General features: G+C 40.6%; 1 protein-coding gene across 1 annotated transcript in view; it reads left to right on the forward strand.

Moving 5' to 3' along the window:
- The window catches only part of ca16b (carbonic anhydrase XVI b), a 110,653-nt gene extending 88,798 nt beyond the window's left edge, over nucleotides 1-21,855 (forward strand). Inside the window, exons 9-29 of the mRNA XM_085457110.1 lie at nucleotides 224-408; nucleotides 3,000-3,108; nucleotides 3,214-3,263; nucleotides 3,375-4,110; nucleotides 5,042-5,180; nucleotides 7,598-7,689; nucleotides 9,342-9,433; nucleotides 10,942-11,038; nucleotides 11,153-11,235; nucleotides 11,655-11,789; nucleotides 11,885-12,019; nucleotides 13,109-13,281; nucleotides 13,410-13,545; nucleotides 15,211-15,357; nucleotides 15,798-15,891; nucleotides 16,301-16,377; nucleotides 17,534-17,662; nucleotides 17,825-17,971; nucleotides 18,137-18,279; nucleotides 19,868-20,003; nucleotides 20,875-21,855. Coding sequence (XP_085313236.1) covers nucleotides 224-408; nucleotides 3,000-3,108; nucleotides 3,214-3,263; nucleotides 3,375-4,110; nucleotides 5,042-5,180; nucleotides 7,598-7,689; nucleotides 9,342-9,433; nucleotides 10,942-11,038; nucleotides 11,153-11,235; nucleotides 11,655-11,789; nucleotides 11,885-12,019; nucleotides 13,109-13,281; nucleotides 13,410-13,545; nucleotides 15,211-15,357; nucleotides 15,798-15,891; nucleotides 16,301-16,377; nucleotides 17,534-17,662; nucleotides 17,825-17,971; nucleotides 18,137-18,279; nucleotides 19,868-20,003; nucleotides 20,875-21,021 — 3,182 coding nt within the window. The 3' untranslated portion in view covers nucleotides 21,022-21,855. The remainder of the gene's footprint in view (nucleotides 1-223; nucleotides 409-2,999; nucleotides 3,109-3,213; nucleotides 3,264-3,374; nucleotides 4,111-5,041; nucleotides 5,181-7,597; nucleotides 7,690-9,341; nucleotides 9,434-10,941; nucleotides 11,039-11,152; nucleotides 11,236-11,654; nucleotides 11,790-11,884; nucleotides 12,020-13,108; nucleotides 13,282-13,409; nucleotides 13,546-15,210; nucleotides 15,358-15,797; nucleotides 15,892-16,300; nucleotides 16,378-17,533; nucleotides 17,663-17,824; nucleotides 17,972-18,136; nucleotides 18,280-19,867; nucleotides 20,004-20,874) is intronic.
- The last annotated feature ends 3,244 nt before the right edge of the window (nucleotides 21,856-25,099 follow it).

The raw sequence follows: 25,099 nt of genomic DNA on the forward strand, positions 1-25,099 counted from the left end.
TTCATTCTACCCACACATGTCGACAGACAAAAACACATGTGGTCAAGCAGTCATCCCAATCACAGTCTTCCATCTTCACCGAGCTGTATTCAGTCAGTGAAAAAGTGACACCACTGTTTACTTCCTTGTCAATCTTTTTTTCGTCCCCCTCCTCCCCTTTTCTTTCTTTTCATGCTGCCTTGTTCTCATATCCTTCTTTTTTTCCCCTCTCTGGTCTTTTTAGTGTGCAGCAGTGCCCCAGTGAGCATGAAGATCCAGCCACTAAACCAGACGGCATTGATGGTGAGCTGGGAACGCCCTCTGACAGTCTACCACCCACCTATCACCAGTTACATGGTCTCCTACAGCTGGGTGAAACGTGATGTCGCTGATGAAAAGACCTTCACCAAGACCGGGGATCAGAGCATGGTGAGTGTGGCTGTTTAAAAGCTTTTATTTATTTATTTTACAATAAATGTTGCATAAACAGCTCCGATTGGTGTGCAGAGCCTCAGATGTATCTGTCAGGATCAGAGGTTGGCCAGATCAGTGACGGTGTGTATTGGAGGTGACAGGTTATGATGAACTCTGCATGTGGCTGTTGGCTGATATGAGGGCCCAGACACTCTGCTGTCACTCACCTGTCTAAGAATAGAAGCACAGGCCCGTCACAAACTTTGACGTGTCACACTGAGATACTGTATATATAATGTGTTCAAAATTGCAGCTGTGGCCTTTATCCAGGTGTAGCATTTACCCCTCTGTTTATTTGCATTTAGGTTTGAATCAGCCTCAGAAGTAGGCACCTCTATTACAGGGTGAACAAAAAAAAAAAAAACGCATACAGACCAAGGCGGCGTAAACAAAATAATATATTCGCTTTTATTTTCCCAATTTAAAAAGCAATCATTTAAAAAAATCTTCAGTTTTCAGGCAGTACGAGCGGCTCTTTCAACAGAAACTTCTGTTAGTAACATATGCAGAGCAAATGTACCCTTTTAGATCTTTGCTCCACTGATCATATAATTCATCTCGCTGCCTTAAACAGTGAGTTAGCACACTTCGGTTCTTACTGTAGCTTTTCAGCAGAATATTCAGTGGTGTCCACAGATATATCCTCCCTCTGCAGGAGGTTGCACCTACAGGGCTGTTCTTTTTCACTCTATATATTCTTCTCTCTGGTCACATATTTTTGCATTTGTGGAAATCCAACACCCAGCTGTGCATCTCTTTAAAGCCCACTGACCCCCAGCTGTTTTTATAGTCTGCATGACTGGCTTTTTGATATAAACAGTGCAGAGGAGAAAAATCTCATCTCACCAGTTCAGAGACCTGGGATCAGTTCCCTGGTGGCAATGCTACCTCCAGCTTGGCGCATTCCAATAAACACAGTTGTCATGGGCTGGAAGCTCGTGAGGGATCTTGTAATGTTGCTGCACTAGCGACTCCTATTTGGTGTGGGTAACTGCACAGAAGGGGTGAGATCTGAGAGCAAGAGCTGGCTAATCCTTTAAGGTAATAACCCCCTTCACTCAAGCGTGTTTGCCTCACTTTGATGTTTAACCTTCACTGTGCAGAAGGATCCAATTGCAGAGTCTGGCACTGAAATTTTTTTAAACAATCGTTCTACAGGATGATTTCATGACATTATGAAGCAAATTTTGCAGCGTGGAACTTGCACGAGTTCGATGCCTCCGGTGCGCGCACACACTCTGTGAATAAGGAGACGCGTTGTGTTCAGCAGTTACACAATGAACAATGATTTGCATATTCATAGATTCTGGGAGAAAGGAGGAGGAGATGTAATTTTAAGAATTTTAAACCAGGTAATTGAACTACTTTGTGAGGGTAAAAACACTTCAGACACAAATTATTATTCCGCGCAGCTTATCTTTAATACTGTGTTTCCTAAAACATGCCTGGAGGAGAACTTGAGCTTCGAATGTAGCTAATGAAGCTTAGAAAATGATGGACAAGTGAGCTGAAATCAATATGCAACCAGGCTTCTGGCAGTCAAGAACTCCTCCACAAAATAAACTGTTATTCTCATCAGAAAACATACCATAAGTTAATATTATTCCCTTTGTTGAATTATTGCCGCTCATTGTGGACAGAAGTTCACATCTCACTTGCAGCAACAATATTTATACCTGATGTTACCCATAGCTTTCTCTCATTATTTGTGAATTTTGGCATCTCTTTTTAGATCTCTGTTAATGATTACTGCACCCTGATGTTCTTCTTATATCTCTACAGTCTTCATTTTCTGTACTCTGTGGCCACAAAAGAGCAGCGCGTTCTCCATAAAGGCTGCTGCACTGTGAAAATGCTTACTTAGATATCAAGTGTCATCTAAACTTTGTTACGGAAGATGTATTACCCATGATGTGACTGGTGAACCATGTTGGGCTCGTGAGGCTAAGTGACTATTTTGCGTGGAATGCATTAATGTAATAACATGATTTATTTGTCGTGGTGAAGTGGGAGACCTGTAAATTTGCATTGTGCTTTGATTTCAAATGGCTGACTGAGAGAGTGATTATAGTGTCCGTGTGGTGCTCTGTCCGTGCAGTTACACTCCATTAATACAGTCGATCAGCCTCTTTTTCTCACATTATTCTGTCCACTTCTCCCTCTCTGCACTAAAGTCCTTATTTTGCTCACTTCATTTCCATTTCAATTTTCAGTTTCTATCTCTGGACACCTTTATCTGAATTATTTTGGAGAAATACTGGCTCTGCAACACCAGAGGCAATCACCCACCTATTCTGAGGGCACTTTGAATACAAGTTAAGCCATCTGCAACCTGCAAAAACACAATTAAATTAAACAGAAAATAACCTTTCTAAACAGCTTGGAAGTTGTGGGCCACAGACTATTGGACAAGCAGTAGTTTAAAATGGAAAGCGTTCATTGGAGGCTATTTGAATTATTAGCATCTGCCTTTTCAAATGTGTTCATCTATTACGATGCAATTTCAGTTAGAATTGACAGTATTTTATGTGTGTTTTCTCTTACAGAAAGCAGTCATCACTAACGTTTCCCCTGACATCCTGTACCTGTTCAGAGTGCAGGCAGTGTGTCAACATGATCTGCGCAGTGATTTTAGCCAAACACTGTTGTTCAGAGGTATGTGGTCACAGCAGGTGTACTCTAAGGCCTTTGTTCCGTCTTCAAATGCACTAATAGATGAATATATAAATATTTTATGTCCCTCCCTCTTTTGTTTCACAGCTAATACAACAAGAATTTTTGAAGGATCTCGAATTGTGAAGACTGGGATGGTTAGTTGACCAGAAGATGGCAGTGCACATTTCTTTTTGCATCTCAGTGACGTTCATGTCATATTCTGTTGGGTAACCATTTCCCCCCCCCTCTCTGCCCATCTCCCTCAGCCCACAGTTTCTCCTGCGTCCTCAGCAGACATGGCTCCAATCAGTTCTGGTTCCTCCACGTGGACGTCCTCTGGTATCCACTTCTCCATTGTCTCCATGGCAACAGGGATGGGCCCCTCTTCTAGTGGCAGCCAGGCCACGGTGGCATCGGTAGTGACGAGCACCTTGCTGGCAGGCTTGGGTGTCGGCGGAGGGGTCATCTCCTCCATGCCCAGCTCTGTTTGGCCCACGCAGGCGCCTCAAGCCACTCAGAACCCCACTCGTCCATCCACCGCGCCCGCAAAGTCCAACAACGAGCAGACGCCACCTCAGGGCTCCGAGACAGACAACGCGTCTGAGGAGAATAATGCTCCGCACGAGGGTGAAGAGGAGGGGGAGGAAGGCGAGAAAGATGGGGAGAAGGAGGAGGAGGAAGAGCAGCAGAAGAAGAAGAAGGAAAAGACTGGAACTGACAATGGGGAGAAACAAGCAAACAGCACTCTGGCCAAAAAACCTTTAATCCCCACCCCCGCATCCACAGCCAAAGAGAAAGGAGAAGGGAAACCTACAGTTAAAGGCACCACAGTACCTCCGAGCACTGGTGAAGACGTGGAGAGCAACCCTACAGGTGTAAACCCAGTGTCCACTCAGGAGCCGCGTAATAGCAGCGTAAAGACGCAAATTCCCAAGAATTTACCTACAAAGATCCCCACTGAAAATGAAAATGCAAACAGCTGGCCTTTCTCTGTCCACACTGGTGAGCAGGACATTTCGATTCCTGTGTTGTTGTTTTTTATTTCTTTTTTTTCCCCTCCTCATACTGAAAAATCTTTTGAACTCTTGTTAAGCCTTTTTTCCCTTGTTGTCGGCTGTTGTGCGAGGCAAGACTTCTTTCCAAAGCACAGTTCTGTAAACACCACCAGCACTTAAAGAGACCAGTTTAGCAGAACAAATAACTTGATATAAGACGCTAACTACACTGGTTACCATCTCGGTCAAAGACGGAGCCCCAGGCGTTTGTGTCACTACAACACAGAGACCTGAAGGAAGAAGTAGGCTGTCTGCCAGAGGGACTGCGCCTCAAGGAATTCCTTTAAGCATGTTTTAAAAGAGTTTGTTTCGAGGGAGAGCATTTATGAAGATGTCTTTGCCTCTTTTTTTTGTCTTATTTCCCCCTCAACAAACCATGAAAATACTAGAAGTGGCACTGAAAAATGTTAAAAGGCAGTTGCCGTTAGTGATTATCAATAACAATATAAACAAACAACACTGCGGTTTTCTTTTGAATCTGATCAACCAACCCAATCACATTGTTTTAATCATCTAATTAGAGTTAATCTTGAGCTCTTGTAAAATGTGTTTGTTCTCTCCTTGATTTGTGTTTGTGTTTGTTTTTGTTTTTTTCCATAATGACTTCTGTCTAGGCTTTTAATTTTAGGAAACAATTTATTTCGTGAACATTATAGAATTAATGGAGAAAAGCCTAGCATAGTGTCCCAGCGTTTAACTGAAGAGAAGACGCAAAGACTAACCCTACTCTGTTCCAAGATTTCCATTTTATCTGCGAACAAAACATCAGAATAGCCTTTAAATATATTCACGGAGGCACTTTATAAGAGCACAGATGAAACTGTATAAGTCGGTACGACATATTTAGACATTTAACATGTGTTTGTTTTGTCTTTCAGACAGAACCACCATGTCCAATGGGATGCCGCCACCTCACCCGGGGATGGGCAGGATGGTGTGGATTGTCCCCTTGGTGGTGGTGTCTGCTCTCACTCTGCTGTGCCTCATCATGCTGCTAATTGTGATGGTCTACTGGAGGTGAGAGAGAGTTCACAACCTCATTCCCGGGGCTCCATCTTAGTTTGTTAGAACAGTAAATTGCTATGATGAAGTGCTGTAGCCTTTTATTGAAAATAAAAAGCCTTATCTTTACTGGGTGTGGGGATGATGATGTCTCTGATTCCTCCTTTAGAGGTATAAAAATACAGCTGCCCCTCACTCACACTGGACCTCTTGAATGCATTTTTTTTCTCTGTTTATGTTTTCTACTAAGTAAACCACCTGCGTTTAAGTGTCCTCAGCATGGTTTGGGCTTAGCAAGGGTACTAATGCTGCTTTCTTCCCTTTGCTTTGTACATTTTGCCCATCACCCACTTGGGTGAGGGGCAGGAGACCTGAAGGCCCCGCAATGCCAGCATGGGTCCCAGCTGTGTCTTCATCTGCTGGGCTAATTTCCAGCCATGCTATTGGAGCCCGAGTAATTACACAGGCCAGGCCACAAGCACATGTCGGCTGGTTAATGAGTAACAAATGGCACTGTAGGCTACTTCCTCAGCTGGTCCTGTGTATATTTACTGCCGCTACTTGTAAAGGATTTTATTTGTTTATAGACTCTTTAGAAATAAATATTTGAAATGTGTTAAATGCATTTAAATGTTTTTTTTTTTTTTTGTTTTTTTGATTTGATCGCCACAGCAAATGTTTATATCACCTTGCTGTGACAGATAATAAAACAGTGAGATATAATTAAAAGCGGGGTTATTGGCTCCACAGAGGTGTAAAAAACCAGAGCTGAAAGCAAGATGACTGTACAGATTCGGTTAGCGAGAGTTTGGGTATTTGAGTAGAAAAGCAGGGGCAGCTTTGAGATTTGAAATGGCCATCGCAGCTGCTGTTGTGACAGCTCAGACACTTCACAGACAATGCCTGCTTCCCTTAGGGAAAAGGCTACGGTGAAAGATGAAATCAAGCCGTTTACTCTTCATCCTCTGCGTGGTCTCTCTTAGTGACACAGAGGCTAAACCCGTGAGTTTCTCTAGTTCCAGATGTTTTGTTCATTATCATATCGGCTTAATTCCACCATACATTTGATTTTTAGAGGCGTCTATGGAGAAATGTGTGGCCAGTGAATTATCTATTAAAGCTTCCCTGTTTGGGTTTATCTGAGGTTATGAGTCTGGTGTTAATTGCTGGTGTTGCCCATCTGGAAGCCTGTGAGGCTCAAGGTGTTGGCTGAAAACTGACAGATATAAAACCGAGAACAAACCCAGTCCCACCTCTTTTTTTTCCTTCTTTCTTTTCTTTTTCTTCTTAATTGGAATTCATTAATAAAGCTGTTAAACTGGCCTTAATGCAAGCTGCTCTTCTGAGAGTCAGGAAGACGACATGGACGATGCCGATTAGTTAGCAGGACCACATCTGCCCTCAAAGGAGGCCATTAGATCGGGAGGCTGCGACTGAAACCGGGGGGAGCGCTCCTCCCCCGTTTGTTTTCACCTTTCCTCTCTCGCGCTCTCTTTTCTCTCTATCAATTCTCTCTGTCACAGTCTCTGTTTGGCTCCTCTCTTTGTGCATTTTCTTTTTAAATGCAGTTCCACCTTTTTGTTTCGGTTTCATCTCTCTAAGAATGACTAGCATCTGCTCCCTCCTCTGCATGGCGTACAGGTAGGGTTAAAACTGGGGTATGTTAGCACTGGGATGAAACGTGGGTCTTATAGGACAGATTGCATGCGAGTTGGTATACCAGGTGTTCCGGTTCCTCACTGGTTGTTGTCAGTCACGCTAGAGCTGCTGATTATTTTTAATGCACAGCTGACCTTTTTACAAATCTGTTTTAATATCACCAGATAAATAACCTCAATACTTACGAAAGAGCATGGCTGCTTGCAGTTTGTCACTCTGTGAACTCTGAACTTCAGGCTGTATGAAAATTTTGATTGAATTGTCCTGGCAGTATTTGCAAAGATCCAGGCTTTTTGAAACAGCTTTTTGAGCAGCAGCAGAGGCAGCAGCTGCTGCCAACAATGAGTATTTACTCCAGAAAATGCATCTTGAAGTTGATTTCCTTGTCCTCAAAGTCCCTTGAAAGAGGCCCTGAGAAGAGAAAATGTGTTTGGATTAGTTGTCTTCGGTTTGCATAAAGAGCCAAACTCGGCTCGGCGCTGCAGCGTGTCACCGTGAGTTGTTTACCTGGTCCCTATAGTCAGCGAAGGCTCTGTTTCCAGGAGCCACTCACTCTGTGTGCGATCAGCTGTGTCCTAACTTCTCTGGGGTTTTCATTAGGAGTTTTCTGCTGTTGTCATTCTGTTCAACATTTCTATGCTGATGTTGACGGACCGGATCTGAGAACAACCGGCTAACGACTCCCTCAATACACTTGGCTGCATCATTTGAGCTGATAGTGGGTGGGTTTACTGTGCCACATTCACTATACTTATCTCTCTGGGTCCCTGCAGGAGATTTTTCCAGACAGCTCACTTTTATGTGGAGGAGAGCAGCTCTCCACGGGTGGTGGCCAATGAGAATATCCCAGTCATCCCTATACCAGGTGAGCTATGTTTTCTATACTGTGCCAGAAATTTAATTTATCAGCCAGCGTGTACTTTGTCACACATCAGACTGAAACGGGACTTGCATGAAGCCTGTTTGGTATGATTTGTATGTGAGGTTGTGGCTTTAAAAAAGTACTGTATTGTATTAGTTAATGTGCAAAAAAAAAGTTGGACAACAAGCAAGTTGAAGTTTGCTAAAAGTGATTTAAATGAACCAAAAAATAAAGTAATGGCTGAAGTGTTTTCTCAAGTTCTCCACCGCTTTAGGCTAACAGTAGCAGATCAGCATTTGTTTGCTAAAGGTAATCCATAAATGGTTCAGGTACATGATGGTGCCAGTGAAGAGGTAATTTATCAGACTACAAATATAAGGAATCACTGTTGCAGATGTTCCCATTGCAGAAATTTTGAGTCTGATCTAATAAATCTGTTTTTTAACCATAAAAAGATTTAAGACAAAACTTAAATTTAGTTTATTAAATCTGTTCTGTAACCTTAAAAATAGTTTTTTTTAAGACATAAACAGAGGACTAATGGAATCTTGACTGACTTTTATCGATTTATGTCTACTGATGTATTGCACATTTACAAGGCGTCATTAAATCTTTTCAAAGGGTTTTCTGTATTACCTTAATGTCTGCTTTGCAGTTTCTGTTCATTTACATGTGAATTGACTCCGGAAACAGCACTGTAGAAGTTGTGTGACTGGCTTTTCTTAGCCCTTATTGTCCCAGGCAGCAGTGGAGTGGCAGCTAGTCGATATCAGACTTTACTTTCACAGTCGCTTTAAGCTCAGGGACATTTCAAGGCTGTGACATCAGTCGAGCTATAATCATGATGCTAGTATTGACTCTGCATGCACTCTGTTTTTATTGCTCTTTCTTCGTTTCTTCCCTTGTTTCTCTTGTTGTTTGTTTTTTTGTTCCTCTCTTTTTCCCCCCACTATATTTTCTCTCTGCTTATCTATTTGTGTGTATTTGTAGTGATTCAGAAGTTTGAAATGGAGCCGTGGGACCTTTAAGCCCACCTTTTGTTCAGCTTTATGTCCTGTCAAGAATGGGCCTAATCAGCCTTAGTCTATTACACTTTCTAGCTGCCACAAAGCCACATTTCACCCAGAGCTACTCTGATGAACTGATCAGGCTGATAAGTCTCTTGACACTAATATAGATGGAAAAAAGACACTTTGATAAATGACCAGATTAATAGGCAAGAATTCACCTCTATGCTGTAGCCACTGAGGCAAGTAAAAGCCTCGGAGGCCCCAGCTGCTAGTGTGTATTAGTTAAGACATTGGCCAGAATCGGCAGCGATGACAGCTGGGTCTCCTGCACTGTCCCTGTGTGATGCTGACCAGCCTTATCAAAGATCTTTCATGTGTGATTTGGAGCTGATTTGGCTCAGATGAGACAGATGTGTCTTCCTGTACAGCTCAAAATGCCAAAATCTAGGTGTTTGTGATAGAGGTCACTTGGTTATTTATTTATTTTTTAAATCTTTTCCTTTTGTTAAAAATAATCTACCAGTCTCACTGATGTAGTGATGCCGCGTAAAAGTAAACAAAGTCACAAATTTCTTTAATTTCTGTTAGTGAGTAAAAAAGCGATGACATAATGGGCACTTGCTGTTTTTACTGCTTCCCCTGCAGATGACATGGAGGCCATCCCTGTTAAGCAGTTTGTGAAACACGTCATGGAGCTCTACAAAAACAACATGCAGGGTTTTGCTGAGGAGTTTGAGGTACTCTTTTGACACAACATTGTGAAGCATTGTTAACCCTCGCTGCGTACAGAGTCGTGTTTTACATCAGAGCTGGGTTTTGTTGGTCTGCATGAAGGAGCTAAAACATCCATTGTTGCCTTTTAGTTCTACTCTGCTTTACGTTACCTACAAACTAAACAAGAGGTCATGTATGCCAACATGCAGCTCTTTGATTGGGCAGTTTTGACAACTTTGTGCTGACAGCAGGTCTTGCAGTCCTTTACTACTCATTTGTATTTACAAAAGAAAAGGTCCTGAAGGTTTATTGATAAAGGAGCATCACCATGAATGGAGATGAGCGAGTGGAAAGGGTACGAAAAGCTTTTTAAAATAATTACTGTGTTGTTGCTGCGTTTTATGTATTTCTTTCACTTAGACAAAGAACCATAAAATCGAGCCAATCCAGTGGATCTGCTTTGCTTTCACGCCACAAACCTCGCCACACTCTGCTCGAGGGAAGAACTTTCCTCGTAGTCTTCCTCTGTGTAGTTTACCGCTCAGCCATAAAAGGCCAATGGTATGTTGTTGTCACCGAGTCAGACAGGCTGTGTATCTGTATCTAATGTAATCTCAGGCAAGTTCGATCAATCTAAAGGTCAGAGGTCAAGCTTTATGAAAATCTTGTCACTGCAATCTTCACTTTCCATTATTTTAGATACATCTACTAAGGGGTTTTCACACCAGTCCAAACCCAACAAACCAAATGAGAAGTTTCCAGATTTTCTTTGAAGTAAAAAAAAAAAAGAAAAAATTACGTAAATTTGCATAAAAGCACATAAACTAGTGCTGATACTGCTAAACTACTGAGCGCAGAATTTATCTTTTGTGCACGCTCTCTCCAAATGGGCCTGCCAAATCTGAACAATGGTTGGACATTATATCATGCACACACTCGTGCGCGGGGTTGCTAATTTTGAACAGATGGTTGAGAGAAAGATGGAGAGAGAGACCAGAGTGATGAAGGTTAATTAGAGAAGGTCTGTCTGCCGGTTGACCGGACGGGAACACACTCTCTGTGTAACTAGGTTAAGAAAGGAGGCAAAAGCTTCACCCCCAGTGTATTCCTTCTAATTGGGGTCATGTAATGTGATGCCTGTGTGCGCAATGTTCAAATGCACCACGACGAAGCCGTTTTGGACGTGATTGTTTTTTTGGGGGGGTGACTGAATGCATCGTGCTGTAGAAAAGAAGAAGGCTGTTCTACTAGAGGCTCGAGTTCAAGCCCCAGTTGCAGCAAGCATCTGCTCTGAAGCGTCCTTGAATAAGGCACAGAATCCATGCTAGAGGTTCGGCTTTAAATTGGGGGCTATGAGCTGTGCACAGGGGAGATCTGTAGGGTGGAAAAAAATAAAACTTCCCCAACAATATAGTATCAGAAAGAACACTGAGATTTTGAGTAAATATAACTTCTTTTTAGAATGTAATTCTGTTAGATCTAGCCTCCTTAATAAAATCAATTTCTGTTTATTTTTTTTCCCTCCCTGCAGGAGGTCCAACGCTCCACAGCCGACCTGAAAATCACAGCAGAACATTCCAATCATCCTGACAACAAGCACAAAAACAGATACATCAACATTGTGGCCTGTGAGTCAGCTGTAAAATCTGATTACGTCTGCCGCTTTGGATTCCAATAGTGTTCATAAAACGGGTTTTCATCTTTTTAATAATTCTCACAAATATGTCAATGCTTCCCCTTAGACGACCACAGCCGGGTGAAATTACGGGCTTTGGCAGGAAAAGATGCCAAACATTCGGATTACATTAATGCCAACTATGTGGATGTGAGTTCAACCAGCCACTTAACATTGTTGAAGGTTTACTTTTCTTTTTTTTTTGTTTTTGAAATGGAAAGGTTGCGAGTCTGAACCGCTTCAGCTGAACAGCGACTTGAATGAAGCAATAGTGCGATGTGAAAGAGTTATTGGCAGTGCTAAACGGCTTGCTGACAGCTTTGTTTAAAATATCAATCGAGGTGTCCAAGTCATAAACCTGACAGATAGTAATAAAATTTTTTACATTTATATTTGAGAAATGTATTCATGCATGAATACGTATCATTACTGTCAGCTCAAGGAGTGAATTTCATGACCGGCAAATGTTTCGCCAGTAAATCGGTTGCATCAGCTATATCAGGAATATTGATAGAGGAGTGATTGCATCTTACCAGTAAACAACACTCCCTCCACTCTCCTGTTTTCAGGGCTACAACCAGCCCAGAGCTTATATAGCTGCTCAGGGCCCTCTCAAGTCTACATTCGAGGACTTCTGGAGGATGGTGTGGGAGCAGAACACTGGAGTCATAGTCATGATCACGAACCTTGTGGAGAAAGGAAGAGTAGGTTCACTTTGATCTATCGCATAATCGAAGCAAACATTTGACTGTAATTCAGATAGGTTCAAATGTAACTCTGTGCATGCTGTGTGTTTCAGAGGAAATGTGACCAGTACTGGCCAACAGAGAACAGCGAGCAGTATGGAAGCATCGTGGTGACCCTGAAAAGCACCAAAGTGCACGCTTGCTACACATTGCGCCGTTTCCTCATTAGGAACACTAAAGTTAAAAAGGTAACCAGACACTTGCACTATAATAAACTTTGTCTTAGTGGGTTGAACCTGCTGAAATATTGAAACATCGACATCACGGTCCAGTCAAAAGAAAACACTGGTCGACATCTGCCTGCTTCAGAAATGTATTTCGTAAATATGAATCTGCTCTAATGGCAGAGAATTTTTGTGTACTCTGAAAATTATTAATATTGTTCCAATTTGGAATTAGTGGGAAACATCTGATTACACTGAACAGATCAACGGATCAAGCCAAGGTTGTATCCATGTGTAACATGAGATGCGTCATGTTTTTTTTTTGGAGGGGGGCGCGGGGGTTTGTGGATTATAATTAAAAACCTTCCCAAAAAATGAAATCAGGACAGATTTATAAGGGTAATCAGATTTATCAGGTCACATTTATCCAACATGTTCTCTCTCTCTGACTGTTAAATCTTAACGCAGCTTTCATTATCATTCATTTTGGTATGGTCCCCACCCCCAGACATTCAGTAACCATAGTGACTACCTTGCACCAGTCATTTCCTGGAAACGAATATTTAGTAACAACTATTCTTAATATTAGAACTTGTTTTTGTTGTGGGGATAGAACTTTAAGTGATTGTGGGCAGGTTACAGAGTAAAATGTCATATTCATCAAACCATTAGTGAGCCCTCATGTCCTGTGAACGGAGGCCGTGCCAAATTTGCGTCAGGACAGAATAAAAGCAATCACTGAGAAATATTGATTTGTAGTATCCCTACCCTCTAAGGGATTATGTGGACCCAAACAGCACAGAGCAGTCACAGGATGTCCTTGTGTAAAGGTGAACGGTGCGAGTTTTTCTATTCATTCATCACCCATTTTTCTTTCAGTAGCCAGCCGTACACAGTTCATGGGTAACCACGGGGAGATCCAGAGTTTTTTGTACATGCTTACGCTAGGACACGCATTATAATGTTGTAAAGAACAAATAAAGGCTTTATTTTTATTTATATTTTTATTTTTTTCTGTTTAGAAATGCTGAGTGGGAGATTTCAAATGCTATGCTGTTTATCTCCCGACTATTTTGTTCCGTGCTCAGAAATGTTGTTTCTGATGTCTTTCAGGGGCAGAAGGGGAACCCGAAAGGGAAACTAAATGAGCGCATTGTGGTCCAGTATCACTACACTCAGTGGCCTGACATGGGAGTACCGGAGTACACCCTTCCTGTCCTCACCTTCATCAACCGCTCGTCTGCAGCTCGTGCTGCAGACATGGGCCCTGTCCTGGTGCACTGCAGGTACATCATTATTACTTAGCTCCTGGGCTAGATGAGTGTTACTTATTAGCATTAGGCTCATTTTTGCTGACCTGGCCAAAAGCTTCCTGTACGGGTTTGCTTATATTGCTTGTCGCTCTGCTCTTCAGTGCAGGCGTGGGGCGCACCGGAACATACATTGTCATTGACAGCATGCTGCAACAAATCAAGGACAAAAGCACAGTCAGCGTCCTGGATTTTCTCAAACATATCCGCACACAACGCAACTACCTAGTCCAGACTGAGGTAAGAAGCACTAAATAATCAGTTACTCTGGGAAATGTCTCTAAAGGTCATCTCTGATTAAAGATGGATAGGGAGTTATGAAAGCTGTTCACTTTGATACTCTAAGCTCAGGTAAAGGTCACGCTTCCTGCAGTTTCAATGCAACACGCAGAGCAAAATGTGATGTGGTGAGACCAGAATGAGTCCATACTGGCTGTCCTCTGGCAGCACTTTAGTCATTTTTTTAACTATGGGATGATTGGTCATAGTTACCTGCTGCCCCTATCCATTTATATTCCTGCTATCTTCTCTATGAGATCAGTTCACAGACAACTGTCAGGAAATGTGATGTTGTTGTCTCTTCCACGGTTTCATGTAAGCTTTTTAGTACCAGTTTACCTTGGAAAAAACAGTTAATTTAACCAGATATTACATATTTTATCTTAATACCCTCACTAAATGTTAGAGGCAGGTATTGTAGTTTTGATTTCACTGTCAAAGATTTGGATGTTACATTAGAAGTCCACAATGACAGGCTGACCCACCTCACGGCATACAACCCTGAGAATGTCCAACAAAAAGCAGACTCCTGGTCACGCTCCTGACCTGCAAACTCTTCAAACTGAAAACTGCCTTTTGGTATCGGGCTCATAGCGGCAGACCCAGCTCTGATCAGCACTGATGATCCTCACCGTGAAAGGTTCAGTTTGACAGAGAGGTTTCTGCCTGCTGTCAGTTTGACGTCTGCAGTGAAAGATTTCCAGGAAGCAACTTTTAAAGGGGAATCGGACAAATTCAGATTAAATGTTTTGTTTTCTTTTTTTATTTCTTTTGACTGACTCTACTAGTTACTCTGCAGAATCCAATATTTATGATCTAATCATTTATATTTTAATTAAATATATTGTTTTTATAATGTCTGTAGATGTCTGATTTTTATCTTCAGTAAACAATGCTAAAACTTGGCATGGAAGAGTACTTGGAATTAAAAATGTATAATAATAATAATGTTTTTTTCCTAACAATCATTTTAAATAAGCATTTTAATTAATAAACTCACTTTTTGTCAATAAAAGTAAATCGGCTTGGTGGCTATAACTGGATGAAGTCTAGTTCTTACGTAATTTGGGATACATCAGCTTTTTCTGGTAAGAATGGCTCCTTTGTTCTCCACATGTCCATCTTCCTCTGTTTTTTTTAAAGCTCTTTGGGAATCATCTGGTTGGAGGGAAAACACTATTTTGTGCCTGTTGTCTCTGGCTTTTTTCACATATTCAACAAAACAAATGGGAACAAATTTTGTGCTTTTGCAGCAGGTTACCAGTAGCAAAGTGCCTAAAGATACAATTTAAAATCAGTTCTTTGCTGCGTTGTCTTTTATGTGTTGACACATCACTGATTCATCCTTTGAGTTTGGTGCCTTTTTATGTTTGAATGATTCGTAGGTCAGTGTCAAGTGACTTAACAAACAAAACAAAAAATTCCTGTGAGACTGTTTAGGTATAACGACTGGACTGAAAATGAGCGAAAAGAGAGCGTTGTCAAAATAAAAACTTTGAAACACCTTCAAAAAGCCTGGAGAGATATTGCTGGAGACTACTTTAAAAGAATCTGGCTCCTTGGAAGCAAAATATAAAGATACATTGAAACATTTCTGAATGCTCTATACCTTTTGTCTCCCACCAGGAGCAGTATGTTTTCATCCACGATGCTTTAATGGAGGCTATCCTGAGCAGAGAGACGGAGGTGCCCGCCTGGCAGCTTCACAGCTATGTCAACAGCGTCCTTACACCCAACTCAACAGGCCGCACACGGCTGGAGAAGCAGTTCAGGGTTAGTAAGCGCGCAAGTCTAACTAGTCGCGTTAGACGAGCTGTCTGCGTCAGCAGTGGCTCCATCAGCTGCATTTGAGGTGGTCTTTGACTCAGAAGCTTGTTAGCAACACGCAGGCGGCTTTCCACTCGCAGACAGAAATAAATTGAGAGCGTCTCTGATGTTGATGCTAATAAAGTCATGTCTGTCACCCCTGCCGCCTTATGCAAAGCTTGATGAATGTTTCATTAAGCTCCTGCTCTTTCAACATCAGGAGAGACAAACTAATTGCTCCCACATAATGTCACTTCCTCCTGAGATTCACATGCTTGTTATTAATGTGAAAGACTTGCTGTTGATTTTGGGGTTTAAACAGTATTATATCTTAGTTTTTATGTGTTTGATTTTAATTTACAGCGACTCTCCGGACTAAAATCTAATTTTGCCTTCTCTCTCGCCAGCTGCTGACTCAGTGCAACACACGCTTTGTGGAGTGCTTCAGCGCCCACAAAGACTGCAACAAGGAAAAGAACCGCAATTCCTCAGTGGTTCCCTGTGAGTATTTACAACCGCATACTTGACATGGAGCCGAGGCTTCGGCGAACCAAGGTCATGTCGAACAAGCTCTCGGCAAGAATGTGTTTAAATAATCTTCCACGAATCGTATCAATCTTGTGTTGGTTAATTTTGTAAATGAAAGGAAATGAGAATTGGACTCAGATTTGCTTATGGCAGATTTTGCAGCCTCTCTTTATTCATATTTCCAACATTAAAATCGGTTGCCGTAGTCCTATAAGTTAATCTTTCCATGCCTTGGTGAAACCCTGATGATGGAAAAGGAGGTCCTTGTTGCTATAGCAACAGTCGGGACTGGTAATAAATGTGTGCATTATCAGTCAGTGCAATATTACAGAGGCCGGGGTTCTGATTCAAAATGTGTTTTTCTATCTCTGCCTCTCAACAGCGGAGCGAGCAAGGGTTGGACTCGCCACTCTGCCTGGCATGAAAGGAACAGATTACATTAATGCATCCTACATAATGGTACAGTGTGATAGCTCCTGAGAGATTTTTTGTTTGTTTGTTTACTCTTTGTCATTGTGGGGTTTTTTGTGTTTTGGGGTGGTCTTTTTTTGAAGAATTTTATTGACTGATGTTTCCTGTCTTGCAATTGTTTGACAGGGACAGTGCTGAGTGTCTGAGAAAATAGCTATAAATGAACCAGAGTTAGAGCTATAGACTAGTTTGTAGCGGTGTCCCTGGCTAGTTCTGAAAGAGCGATCTATATTTAAATGACAATGATGGTGATTGTGATGTGGAGGTTACAAGTAGGTCCATAATTTGTTGAGCAGAGACATGAATTTTATAGTTCTACCTCACAAAACCACCACATTGTCTTTACTATGTGATCGGTTCTGCAGCATTTGGCTGAATCTGAGCAGAGTATAGCCCTGAACATGTCACATTTCATCCTGCTGCTTCTGTCAGCAGTCACATCATCAATAAGAACTAGGGACTGAGTTCCATTTCCAGCCATACATGCCCATGCCATTAACATTGCCTCCACCCTGTTTGACAGATGACGTGTCATGCTTGTTTCTCTCCTTCTCCGTATTCCTGTCTCGTCATCATGCTGGTACATTAGTCTCGGTTCATCGGTCTGAAGTCTTTGTTTCAGAGTTCTTTTAAATGTTTCCCGACAAAGTCTGATCTGCTCTTCTCGTTCCTGAGCGTAACCAGTGGTTTGCACCATGTCGTAAACCCTCTGTATTTACATTCATGAAAGCGTCTCCTGATTGTTTATTTCAAATTACAAGGAAAAACTGCAAAACTACATTGAATCTGCTTCAGATGTTATGTCTTCTTCATTTGTCGTGAAATTACAAAGCTTCACCTGGACATGAAATGTGGTCGTCAGTCAATTCTTTACTAAATTTTGGATCTCTTGTATTAAAATGCCTGGAATTCTTAAACATTTAATTCGAAATTTAATTTCAACTGAACTCAAATCTGCATTTCATTCACATTTCAGTTGTTTGATTTAAAATCACCTGTGGTGGTGTACAGAGGCAAAATTACTTTTTCCACAAATTATGGACCTAACTATGTTTAAGGTTTTTTTTTTAGTGTGGGAAATATTTCATATGCATGAGTGCTGTGGCCTTGAGAAAAACTAAAAGCTCACTGTCTGTCATTTCAGGGCTACTACAGGAGCAATGAGTTCATCATTACCCAGCATCCTTTGCCTCATACCACCACAGACTTCTGGAGAATGATTTGGGACCATAACGCTCAAATTATTGTCATGTTGCCCGACAACCACGGCCTGGTAAGTAATGGAGGAAGAATATACAATTTTTCTCTGAAGTTTCTTATTTGTCTGTCCCGCAGTTTCTGATGGACGTGCGCCGTTTGTACGTGAACATTTAGAATGAAAATGAATCATTAGTGAAAAAGTAAATACCAGGTTTCTTTCATGGTTTCCCTGCAGGCTGAGGATGAATTTGTTTACTGGCCGAGTCGCGAAGAGGCCATGAACTGCATCGCCTTCACTGTCACACTCATCAGTAAGGACAGACTGTGCCTCTCCAACGAGGAGCAGATCATCATCCATGACTTCATTCTAGAGGCCACACAGGTAGCTGCTCCTCTGCCTCATTACATCAGTGTTGGGTTATTATTACATGACGCATCACGTCAGGAGTTCATCATCTTTATTACATTTTATTTCAGTGGGGAAATGCTGTAATGTGTAGAATCCTAATTAAACATGTCATGGGTGTGCGCTCTTCTTCTCCAACAGGACGATTACGTTCTGGAGGTGAGGCATTTCCAGTGCCCTAAATGGCCAAACCCTGATGCCCCTCTCAGCAGCACCTTCGAGCTCATTAGTGTCATCAAGGAGGAAGCCATGACTCGAGATGGCCCCACTATTGTGCATGATGAGTATGTTTATATTTACCTTTATGGCTTTTGTGATGAGAAAAGACTAAATAATTTTTGGGTTAAGGTTCAAGTTAAGTTAATCTAAATGTGAAGAGTTCAGAAGGGAAGGTCTCCTCAGATGTTAACTTAATTTTTGGTAGATGTGGTGACATTGTAGGGTCTTCATGTAGGGTCTTCACGAGTGGGATACAGATGGAGTGCTTTCCATGGCTTGGGCTTTGAAAAATCCTTAAGTGTGTGCACTTGGAGGATAAACCAAAACGCCAGAAGTGTTTTTAGTAACCAGGCAACCAAAACGTTTTCCATGTTCCCAGCTGATGTCTTTCCTCCAGACGTCTGTACAAATACTTAGCTGCTGTTGGTAACAGCAGCGCCTATCAGAATAGTTCTCATTGCACAATGTCCTCAAAATGAAAAATAAATCTGTTTGCTCCCTGTAGTTGTCAAAGAGCAAAAAAACAGCCCCAGTGTTCCCCCACTCATTTATATACTAGGTGTGAACATGATGGGATGCTTATGACTTACAAGGGAAGCTGTATGCAGCCAGGTTTTTGCTTTCTTTGATTCAGTGCAGTGATGATTTCTTTTTCTTTATAAATTAACTTGTTGTGAGTCTTGCAGAAAGACACCCAGTAGTATTAGAGGTCAGTGGGAAACACATCTTACTGCCCAATTAATTTAATTTGCTTACAACTTTGCCTTTAAATTGGCACACTACCTTTTATTTTATATTAATTAATTTGACGTTTTTCTCACTTTTACTTATTCAGTTATTTACAGTGGTGGCAAATGTAGTTGTGACCTCCATCAGTGCTTTCTATATGCAACTGCATGCATGACTCTTAACTGGTAATGTTAAACCATTCAATCAAACATTATGCAGTTCAACTGGATTCTAGTGCAGAGACTGCCGAGGCATTGTGATTCAAGTGTACTCGCTGACAGCCATTTCTCTCAGTGTCCGATAACCTTGAGTGATACTGTGTTGTGACATGTCAGTCTTTAGAGCACACAATGAAGATCACAATGATCTAACCTCAGTTTAAGAGTGATATAAGCACAAGGAACTATTCAATGTGAAAGGGACATGGCAAAGTGAAACCGTTAACTTTGGGGGAGGGAGGAAGAACCTTTCCGATGTCTTTGACTAGTATGCATGTGCAGGGCAAAAATAACAATTTATGACACTTAATAATTTTGCCATGCCTAATTAACCCTTTGGTATGAGTTTGTGGTCACAAGCGCTACATTCAAGTCTTCCTTAAATAGAACATGATGTTCATTTTGTCCCAATTAGAGTTGAATAAATAAGAAAGCAAAGTTTACTTTTAGGCCTGGCAACATTTTACTTGATAAGTTGCTGCAGAACGAACGTGTAGTGTTTGCGGTTTAAAAAAACAAACAAAACCAAAACAGTAGTCCAGAAACCAGCAGTGACTATGCATAACGTCAGCAGCTTATTTGTAGTAGCTGTATTCAAGCTATAAAGCGACATACAAGAAATTAGCCCTACATATGCAGTCATTAAGGCGATAACACAAAAATAGGAAAACAGCCAGCAGAGCTGATTCTGGGTATCTCCTCTCAGGTATGGAGCAGTGTCAGCAGGAATGCTCTGTGCCCTCACCACGCTGTCCCAGCAGCTGGAGAACGAGGGTGTTGTCGACATCTATCAGGTGGCTAAGATGATCAATCTCATGAGGCCAGGAGTCTTCACTGACATAGTAAGTTCACACTGTGGTAAAACATCGAGTGCCTAAAATTTTGTGTTACAATTGTCAAATATTTTTATCATTTTTTTTTTTTCCTTTAACAAGCATGTCAAACACCTTTGAAGTTGAAGTGGATTGTCTGCTTGCACAGTGCTTTACTGTGTAGTCTACTGTCACCATTTTCCATAAAACCCAACTAAAAACGAGTATCTGCTCCGAATGGGCCTCTGAATTAATGCTAAATGTTGCTCTGTATCTGCCGGAAGTATAAATAGATTTGGATTGGGTTGCTAACACCTTTTGCATATCAACTTCATTAGCTTGCGATTGACATTGTTGCGTTTACAGCTTGTTCTGCTGCCCCCAAGTGGCCAGAAAGTCAATTAATACTGCCTTAAGCTGCATTTACTGCTGCATTGATTATTTTCTTGTCAACAGCAGGCAGAAAAACAGGCTGGCAGATACACAAATTGCCAGGTGTCTTCACATCAAGCACACTTTTCATTCAGCAGAGATGGAGCTCCATTAGTATTCTTGGCTTTGTCCAGTTTTCCTTAAGCTCTGTTTTCTTCACCAATTCCTGACAAAATGTCTTTGGCTTTAGCTGCTAAATGCCTCATGGTGTTCACCATCTAGTATAATTTTTTTTAAAGCTTTCTATGGTATGTGGTGAGAATTCATAAATGGATCATTTGGGCAAAAAGGCTGGCGAACTGGATGTTTCTACTTTTTAGGTGACTCACTGCAAAAGTTACTTTCATTCATCTGTTTGTAACAGAAACGTCCTTTGATGGTGGTACCTAGACATGCTTGTGATTATATTAAAAAAATTAAGTGATCTTTAGAGTGAACTTGGTGCCTATTTTTGTGTTTGTGTGCACAGGAGCAGTACCAGTACCTTTACAAAGCCATGCTCAGCCTGGTCAGTAACCGAGAGTGTGGCCTGAGCCCCATGCACATGGACACTAATGGGGCGGTGGTGATCGCAGACGAGTCGGACCCCGCAGAGAGCATGGAGTCGCTCGTCTGAGGACATTCTTACAGGCACTTAATTTGTAAAAATCCGAGAACATTTCTGAGGCCTTTTTGCCAGACTATTGATTAAAATGAATAACCTTATTACTTTTTATACTGATAAAAGTTTTTTGATATTTATGTTTTTGTCCTTTATTTCTTGTCTTAAATGTTATCCTGCTGAGCGTTTGCACCTGTTTTAATTTGACACGAGGAATAAGCAGCTCTGTCCAGTTTGCACTATACTATCAGTGTTACTGCCTAAAATCCAGTGAGCAAAAGTATGACATCATTAAATCCTGGCATCGCGAGGAAACTCGGATCTTGGACCGCGCTGAGACAAACGCGAGGCACGAAGGCCGGGATGCGCTGAAGCGATCCGCTTCCTGATTGTCTCGGAACAAAACTTCACTTCATTTTACAAGCATGAATTATGTCACTTTATCACTTCAGTCAGACTAACTGTTTTGAGGCTCCGCTCCACAGGGGTGAAGCTTTTTATCTCGTGAGAGACTCACACCTGCCTATATATTATTTCCCCAGTATCTCACTGCTGTCTTGTAAAATGTACCTATGGCTTATTTTGTTAAAGTGTGTTACAACATCTAATGTGAACATTTATTGCTTTTTACAGGGATTTATATTGTTATATTGTTAAATTGTTTTGTAATATATATAAATATATCTATAAATATTATATCCCTAATAGCCAGCCAATGATTGTTTTTTTTGTTTTGTTTTTTCCTTATTTGTCCACCTGCCTTGGTGTAAACTTACTTTTTTTTTTCTTTTTTTTAAATAAATGGAGATCTGTAGCTTGTCATGTATTGCCTACAAATCTCCAGCTGTGTTTTTCTTTTCTTTCTTTTTTTTTTTTTTCTTTTTTTCCAGCATTTCTTTGAGCTTTTCTAACCCAAGCGGTCCAAGCTCAGCTGTTAAACATCTGTATCAACAAAATGTAATTGCTCTACATCATTTTTTTTTCCTCCATGTGTTTTTGCAATGCAGTGGATGTAACGAGAATTTATTTTTGACGCTGATCAACACCAAAATTGAATAAATGAATAAATAAAATTCACGTCAAAGTGAAAACAACTGGCAGCGGATTAGTCTTCAACATTTAAAAATCCAAATCCCACATTTTTCTGCACAAACGTTCAAGGACTTCAAGGCCACATTCACAGAGGGATCTTTGGCAGCATGTAGAAGTTGGTTGGGTTGAGTCATTTGAGGATATGTGCACATCAGTTTTGTGGATAAAGATACTGCAGTTTTGTTGACCTTTATAATCCTGCCAAGCTGATGTGAGGAAACTGCCAGTTTTTCAAGACTTAATCTGGACTCTCTCTCTCTCTCTCTCCCTACATATATATAGATAGATAGATAGATAGATAGATAGATAGATAGATAGATAGATAGAGAGAGAGAGAGAGAGAGAGAGAGATAGATATATCTAGATAGAGAGATAGATATATCTAGATAGATCTATCTATCTAGATAGATCTATCTATCTAGATAGATCTATCTATCTAGATAGATCTATCTATATATATATATATATAGATAGATATCTAGATAGATATATAGATATATAGATGGATGGATAGATCAAAATAAAATATGGTGCATGCCTGAGCTTGAGATGTGGAGGTGAGCCTTACAAGCATAAGGTTTGTGGAAGCCCTTCACAGAAAGTAGGCAGAGAGACTTTGAGACAGGAGCTAAAAGAGGATAAACTGAGGCTGTTTTAAACTGTGAATCATTCAAGGCTGCTCCATTAGAGTGCCACAATAAAAAAGATGAAGCAGGAAATGAGTAGAAATTGCTCTCAATTAAGGAAATTCATGCTTTATAGTTCATTGTTTTACCCAATTTTACCACAGAGGAGAATCCCCGCCAGGCGTCCTGGTGAAGATGTTATTCAGTGCCTTGTTCAGATGTTTTTGGGTTTTGTTTTGTTTTTTGGGTTTTTTTTTTTTGGATAGTTATCTTAGATAGTTATCTTTGTTCGTAATGAAGTTATTGCAGGAAAATGGAACTAGGACTTGGACTTCATGGGACTGAAATTGCTCAATGTACTGTCATCACAAAGTGGATTAACTTACGGAAGGATGGACTATTTAGATTTTATTAAAAGGGGTGAATGTGTTTGCAAATTAATCGATCTGAATCTACATTCATATAAAGACATATTGATATGGGTCATTTTTCTCCCGCTGTTGATCAGTGTCAAAAAAAATTATGTTACTTCCATTTAAAATTGTAAACAAACACTGAAAAAAGTCAAATTAGGTGAAATCTTTCTGTGGGGGGGGGGGGAGGTGATGCTTTATTTGTAACCAAAGATGTGGTCCCGCTTTGGAACATGTTATTGGTTTTATCCTGAGATCTATTAAACCAGATAGAATTTGAAATCCATATTGTTAAATCTTGCAGATTTCCCCTGTGGAAAGTGTGAACTTATCCTTTGAGCATGTTTCACTTCTAGCCTCAAACTCGCCTTCCACAAGCTCAAGATCAAAGACTTGTGTGACGAGGTTTCAAATTCCGACTGTAAATTGTATTTTATTGGACTTTACTGCGTTAGTTTGGAACTGTAATTATAACCCATTTTCAACCCTTAACATTCCTCTCTTGGTTGTGTTTTCTGAGATCGATTTTTTTTTTTTTTTTTTAATTCAATTTGATTTTTTTAACATGTATATTTTTTAAATTCATCTGATAACATCTATTTCCTTTCCACCCGGGAGTTTGCTAAATCCATTGAAACCCCTCTGACATTTGGAGAAACATCAAAACTCCACAGCGAAACTTTTTTTCATTTTTAAATTTTCACCTCGTGTTGGTGTGTGTGTGAGTGTGAATGCCAGCATCTTTCTCTGCTCACATTTGAAACACAAGTGCTGTAGCTTCACGCATTTACTTAAAAAGGAAAAAAAAATCTGTAACCTTTGTGATCATAGAAGTTTATATTTTCATACAAATATTTGGTTTGTACAGAGGACCTGTAACAGATTGTACTTTTGTGAAAACACCTCAGCAAAACTCCAACAAACGAAGCTGCCCTCCTGAGATCCGCCATGACGATTTAGATCAGATATCAGATATGTTGGTCTCGGATCACTTCAGCTACGCTGGTCATTAACTCTAATCTGTAACTTACGAAAATTCAAAAAAAAAAAAAAAAAGGTTTTGTCAGTCACATTACGTGTTTATATGACAGTATCATAGTTATTCCTATGATGCTATTATATACCATATTATAATATACTGTCATTTAGGTAAATTGTATTGCTCTGCATTGAATAAAGTCTGGCTTTGGGTGCACTGCATCCTTGTATTACATGAAGTATGGAAAATAAAATAAGGAACCTGCTCTCCATGTCGCCCCCTGCTGTCACACTCTCGCCGAACAACAGTGGTGGAAGAAGTACGCACAATCCTGTGTGTTAATATATGCAAGTGATTTGCTCATTTAAATCTTTATACACTGCCGTGTCAACCTATCACATCCTCTAATTCATATTTATACTCATGATGAAATGACTGTAAAATCCTAATACATCGAGTAACCCGAGCTATGAAATAAATGTGGTGGACTGAAATATTTCCCTGTGAAATGTAGTGGAGTAGACATATGAAGTGGCATAAAATTGAAAATCCGAATGAGCTGAAATGGCACCATAGGTTCATTTTCCCCTAATGCCGCACTTTATTTTGGCAGAAATTGGCACTGTTAAAAGTATTGTAAATTAGGGGTGGGTTTGAGTCCGCCTCGGGCTCTTTTCTCTACTCTTTCTCTCTTTCGTTTTGCTCTCCATCTGAACTGTCACTATATAAAAGGTTAAAATGGATAAATACATGCTAGGAAAAAAATAGGCATAATTAACTTTTAGCAGTCCACACGCTCAATTTAGTCCTGTATGAATGTACAAACTGCAATACAGAGGGGAAAAACATATATTACAGAATCTAAAGATCACGGATATCCTCATACTCAAAACTACTAAATGTTGTTACTTTGCACCAGGAACTCTTTGTGTTCAGTGTTGACGGTTGTGTCCCAGGTACATCTTAGGAAACATGACAGGTGA

Source organism: Copadichromis virginalis, linkage group LG5, assembly GCF_057382275.1.
Source record: "Copadichromis virginalis isolate Kocher_CV1m ecotype Utaka linkage group LG5, C_Virginalis_male_GT1.1, whole genome shotgun sequence".
Taxonomy (NCBI): domain Eukaryota; kingdom Metazoa; phylum Chordata; class Actinopteri; order Cichliformes; family Cichlidae; genus Copadichromis; species Copadichromis virginalis.